General features: G+C 37.2%; 1 protein-coding gene across 1 annotated transcript; it reads right to left on the bottom strand.

Moving 5' to 3' along the window:
• Positions 1–211: 211 nt before the first annotated feature.
• Positions 212–5685, bottom strand: LOC126947248 (zinc finger protein 705A-like). Its single transcript, XM_050777961.1, has 4 exons — positions 3941–5685; positions 2938–3033; positions 2330–2409; positions 212–1266 (listed from the first exon to the last, which is right to left on the bottom strand). Exons 1-4 carry the CDS (start codon positions 4011–4013, stop codon positions 901–903), a joined length of 615 nt encoding a protein of 204 aa, XP_050633918.1. The 5' UTR covers positions 4014–5685; the 3' UTR covers positions 212–900.
• Between the last annotated feature and the right edge of the window lie 478 nt (positions 5686–6163).

The raw sequence follows: 6163 nt of genomic DNA, 5'->3' as shown, positions 1-6163 counted from the left end.
TTCTTATTTAGCTTATAAAGGATTTCCTTTCTTATTTTCCATTTTAGCAGCATTTTATCACTGTGTTTTCTTGTGAACATCAAGCCTAGTGCTTGGCTGAATGTTTATTCACAGAAAATACAAATAAAGGGTTCATCCAAGTAAAGTTTTCTTAGGTTATTTGACAACAAATTGCACATAAAAACATTTTCACACTGAACGCAGAGCTAGAGATTCTCTACCTGAAAGTCCCACACGTTTTAAATTATTAAAACTGTTGCTGAAGACTTTTAGTTTATCATGTTGACAGTTTCAGCTCTCTCGTGTCATTTATGATCAGATCACTAACAAGTCTTTGGTACACACATGTCGTACAATTTCTCTTCCATATGAATTTATTGATGTGGACTGAAGAATAAAGGCAACTGAAGTAACGTCCATGTTGGGTATAGTAATTCTTCAAAATGTGGGTCCTTTGGCATGTTTAGATGTTACAACTACAGCTGAAGTCTCTTCCATATTCCTTACGTTCATCATTCCTAACACCATGTCATCTAAAGTCAGAATATGTTCTGAAGACATTTATCAGTTTTCTCTCCAGGGTGAATTTTCTGATGTTATTTAAGATTAGTACGTTGACTGAAGGCTTTCCCACATAAATGGCATTCATATGGCTTTTCTCCAGTGCATGTTCTCTCATATCATCTAAGGTCAGAAGATAGACTGAAGGCTTTCCACACATAGAAGACAAGCATGTGGTTTCTCTTCAGTGTGAATTCTTGTGTGTCCTCTAAAGCCAGAGCTTTGACTAAAGACTTTCCCACTTTTATCACATTCATAACACTTTTATCCAAGGTGAGTTCTCTTATGTCTTCGAAGGTTAAAGGATTGAATAAAGCCTTTCCCACACTGATGACACTTCTACGGTCTCTCTCCCGTGTGAGTTTTCTCATGTCTTCTAAGGTGAGGACGCTGAGTGAAGGATTTTCCACATAGATGACATGCATATGGCCCGTCTCCAGTGTGAGTCATCTTGTGCCGTCTAAGGTGAAAGCAATTAGTATAGGCCTTTTCACATATATTACATTGATATGATTTACCTTTAGTATGAATTTGTTTATGTGGTTTAGGGGACAACTGATTACTAAGGGATTTTCCACACTGTTTGCTGACGTAGGGTTTCTTTCCACTCTGAGTTAACAAACACTGAGTCATTGTGGAACTGTGAGTGCAATCTTCTCCCAAATCATTACATTCAAAGGGATCCTCCAGAATGAGAGAGTTCTCCTTTAGGGACAAAGATTAAAAGCTCTTAATGATTTACCGACATACATCTATACATTCATTTCACCACCTTTGAATCCTAGACCAACCATTCAGTGGTAGAGCCCAGTTGAAATGTTTCCAATGTTACTTGTGTGAAAGGAAATTAAATTTTGGCACCCCAAACTCATTTAACCAAAGGGAAAAATCAAGCTGGGAACAGGGTCACACAAACCTGCCTCCCCCTTCTGGTTCCTAAATAATATGGCTACAAGATGAAAAGCTACATGCCTCCCCCATATTTTGCCCACAAGGAGATTCCTGATGAGCTGTTAAAATTACACCATGACAATGCAAACTGATAGCTTGTCTTTACAGGCGCAGTCATCCCCAGTTCACCAGACACAAATGCATATCCAATTGTTTCCCTGCCCCATTTTGCCTATGTTGTCTTATATAAAATGCAGCTTTCCTGCATTATTCCTCTGCCTCATTTGTTTATGTCATCTTATGAAAAAAAATCCAGATTCACTAAGCCAGAAAAATTCATGAATGACTATTTTTTTCTACCCAACTTTTACATGAAAATTGTGTACTTCTCAATATCCCACCCTTTCCCCCTTTAAATTTGGAGAAAATTATCTTTGGAGAAAGGTATACACCTGTTCCCCCAGGTGCATGTCCTTAACTCTGGCAAATACATCTCCTAAAATGATTGAGACTTGTCTCGTCATTTTTCTCGATTGACACTTGCGTACACATTGTCTCCTGCAGACACAGATATTTTCTCTTTTGTAAGATCCCAACTGCAGAGTTATTCCATTGATTGTGATGATATCAATATCTTTCAAAGTCTGAGCATGAGTAATGTGTATGCACTTGTTCTATTTTAAAGATCTCATGTTATGGTTTACAACACAGGTCACTTTATTCACTGAATTCAAAGTATCAAATTTTTTTTTTTTTTTTGCTTAGAAAGCACTTAGTGCCAGCCTAATTACACTCAGGTGACTGTGCGTCATTACTAACTTAACCCATTACCAGATCTTTAACTTAGATGACTGGTGTACAGAGCTATAAAACTCACCATTGTCATACCGGTGGATGCATCTTTTCTGATAGGATGCATGGTTATCGTGTGTTTTTTCTTAAGGGCACTTTCCTTGTCTGAAATAATTGAAAAATAAATTGTTACCTTGGTATTATGGTAATAAAATTGTTTGAAAAACCCCAAGGCCTGTTTACTTTTTTTCAAAAATTGACACTTAGATGTGGCAAATGTGTCAAATGAAGAAAATACTTCAATAGAACAGAAGGTACAGCGTCAGCAATTAGAAAAGAGTCTTAAAATTAAAATGTGAAAAGATTTAAAATGGACATGAGATATCAGGCAGGTAAATAGAGGGATAGTCTTCACAGGGGTATCGGTAAAAGAGTCAGCATGTGACAGTTTAACCCCAACAAGTACATGAATTATCCTTTTCCTGAAAGTAAAAGAAAAGGCAAGAGGACACAAGAGTAGCATCTGACATATGAACAAAAATGATAATAACATCTAAGGAATTCTGCTCCAGTAGCTTAACCTACATTTTAGAAATTACCACTCATTTAATAAAACCTCTAATTAATATTTGACTGATATTATTCATTGACAAAGCACCTCCTCCTATTAGAGCACAGGACCCTGTTGCTTACCCAGATTCTGGCCTTGGAGAAATTCTCTTCCTTCCCGCCAGAGCTCTTTTCCTTCCTCCAGCTGCAAAGTTATATAGGATTTGCTTATCTGGTACCCTGTTAGTGGAAACAGTACATGTGTTTTGAGTTCACTGTCAATAAATGTGCATTATCACCAACTGTAAGGCAGGCTATCAAGGAAGAATAAAAACAGTGAAGGTCAGCTCAGGCCACAAGACCTAGAACACAGAAAACTCCCCAGGATTTTTTTGACCCAACATGAGACTAGAAAATAAATCCAAATGAAAGGTCCATCAGGAAAAGGAAATTCAAAACAGTCAGGACCTATGAATGCTGAGTCCATGCCTAAGTTCCAAGACACAATGCAGAATACACAGTCTTTTCAGAAAGAGATTAATTAAACCTCTGCACAGTATGTTTATTATTATTCTCATGCAGAACAAAAAAAAATTTGATTTACAAAAATAATTGATGTTCTATACAGAAAAGATATTGCTATTGTTTTCACTAATTGGTCTCAGCCTAAGCATAGCGACTAAAGCAGAAGAGTTATTTAGAAAATATTTTTAATTTAATACATTGAAAAATATTCATTAAGTTCCTGGTCACGGTGTTCTGACTATTAGAGGGCGACTGTAGTACTACTCTGGAAGGAAAATGGCGTGAACCCGGGAGGCATGAGCCAAGATCACGCCACTGCACTCCAGCCTCCAGAGCGAGACTCTGTCAAGATTACATTCTAATTGAGACACTGAGTACCAAGGAAATCATGAAATCCTTGTCAAGATTACATTCTAATTGAAAAACTAAAAAAAAAAATAAAATAAAATAAAATAAAGATATTTCTTTCAGACAGATTTAGAGAGCTCAAACTTTTTCAGATAAGATCTGTGAGAGAATCAGAGAAGAGATTAGAGTTAGATATGGGGAAGCTGTTCCAACACTTATTGAATGAATGAGTCAATGTGTGTCTACATACATATGTGAATGTTGAGGGACTCACCGAGGGACACCAGGTGACTGTTGTTTTCCAGCATTACATCTCTGTACAGCTTTCTCTTGGATGTGTCCATCATGGCCCACTCTTCCTGGGTGAAGTCAATAGCTACATCTTCAAAAGTCACTTTCTTCTAAAACATCACAGACATTTTAGTTTAGACAGAGAATCCCTTTTAACGTCCAGAGGAGGAAGGCTGAGATGACATAGGTAGGAGCTGGGTATGCAGAACACTCAGTGTTTTAGGTTCCAGCCAGTTCATTCTCAATACTAAGCTGGTATCTGCCTTTCAGATTCACTCACAGAGACATACCCACTCTTAATCCATTAAACTTTACTATGAAGAAATATCACATGAGATGTGGCATAATATAGCCCAGATATTTTTCAGTAATGTGTTAATCACCTGTACATAACTGATTATAAAATTTTCGCTTGAACCTTCATAAATAAAACAAATTTACCATGAATTTCAAGTAAATTACAGATTTGTCACAAGGCAAATAACCATGATTTACTACTTTTTAAACATGACCGTGATTAAATAAATTATTTCTCTAGATAAACCACAGGTTTCTCACCAATCAAATGGTTAAAAGACCTATTATGTGCTTTGAATAATCTAACGAAGTAATAGAAAACATGTTTCCTATCTAGCAAATATTTATTAAATACATGTCATTGGTCCCTTATTCATTAAAAAGTTAGAAAGTAATGAACCAGACTCCAGCATTCTTCAGAACTGAACAAGTTTTACGCAGAATATAGGATTCAATTTATACATAGAGTCACTCTAATGTTATGTCAATTCAGGTGTTCATGACAAGGCTTGAAGACAGTCCAGCAGCACAAGACAAGACCGCTGAGGCTGCTACACTGAGGAAGTCTTAGTCTGATGATTCCTGTGATATGAAGCCTCCTGTTCTCAACTTTCTCTGGGCAATCCAAACATCAGTTATCACTGCCTCTCTTTTAACTTTACCTTGTCACTTGGCTTGTTCAAGGATAAAAAGGCCTCTTTACTGTTTTGTTTTTTTCTAACCAGCCCTTATAGAAGCATTTCCACAGAACCCTAAATTGTACTCTATCTACTATATTCCTTCTCCTGAGTGTGCAACCATAATTAAGTAATTGTATTTCTTATATGTTACTTTCAGTTACCAGAAGGCAAAAAGGTTAATTATCAAAAGGTAAAATGAATGGGGATAAGAATAATAATGACTTCTTTAGTTGTCCTTTTGCAAAGTTTTTAAAAGCACAAATATATTTTATCAAACTCTCCTTTTTCCTCAGCACTGTGCAGCTCTTGCCCAAGGCCTATCACACGGGATTTATTGAACTCAGCTGCTAGAACATCAGCCTCATTATTGGGCTGTGATCTTCTGCTCTTCACGCATCTCTATTGCCTGCATTCATCACAATCCTAAGTCTATTTCAGCCAACGGTACAGTTAATGGGTCAATTATTTCCCTATGAGGTTATAGGATGGATAGAAGAAAAAGAAATACATAAATGAGACCTCTCATGTCTTTTTTTGTAAATAGCCTGAATAGGGGCTGGAATAAAGTAGTGTAATATTAGAAATTATATTGATAATTTAGGAATCTTTGACACATGATACCCAACCTAGAGTCCTGAGAAAACTTAATTGGAGGCCAGATACCTGAAAGTCTCCTGATTGCATTTGGAACACCCAGGCTGGATGGATTTTGCATCATAAAAACAAACAAAAAAAAAGAATAAAAATGAAACACCCATGCAAACTGGAGAAAACTGCCCATTTGCCAGCAATATGGGTGTAATTTCAGTAGAAAGAGGCATCCCCCACTCACTAGTGAATGCATTGTCAAGAACTCAGTCTCTCTCTGTCTTCTTCTGGATTTCCACTTGCAGACACTTCAGGCACTAAGAAAAGCTGAGGTTGGAGAAAGAACACGTGAGACACCAGCCTTGTACACAATTTTCAGACCAACCTGTGATGAAAAGCCAGACCTTCACTGAAGTGTGACACCACCTGCACCACAGCCTGACCAACAGACACAAACACACACAGGCCTCTCCTCTTTTCCCATGGTCAAAATTAGGAAGCCTATGACGATGGTTTCTGACAAAGAAGGAACACAGATATCTTGTGAATGAGAACATCAAAAGCACTGAGTTTTGTATGTTAATTGACACAAGTCCAGATATTCAATTCCCTCACTGATTTTAAAACACAGGGATCCCTGA

The sequence above is a fragment of the Macaca thibetana genome, unplaced genomic scaffold, assembly GCF_024542745.1.
Source record: "Macaca thibetana thibetana isolate TM-01 unplaced genomic scaffold, ASM2454274v1 unplaced_scaffolds9, whole genome shotgun sequence".
NCBI classification, from domain to species: domain Eukaryota; kingdom Metazoa; phylum Chordata; class Mammalia; order Primates; family Cercopithecidae; genus Macaca; species Macaca thibetana.
This window is presented reverse-complemented; position numbering and strand designations above follow the sequence as displayed.

What these genes read in the sequence shown, in the direction of transcription:
- LOC126947248 (XM_050777961.1), bottom strand. Translation starts at nt 4,013, where the DNA reads ATGATGGACACATCCAAGAGAAAGCTGTACAGAGATGTAATGCTGGAA. An exon ending in TCTCCAAGGCCAGAATCTGG is followed by an intron (nt 2,410 to 2,937) that starts GTAAGCAACAGG and finishes CAATTATTTCAG; the next exon opens with ACAAGGAAAGTGCCCTTAAG. An exon ending in CATCCACCGGTATGACAATG is followed by an intron (nt 1,267 to 2,329) that starts GTGAGTTTTATA and finishes TTGTCCCTAAAG; the next exon opens with GAGAACTCTCTCATTCTGGA.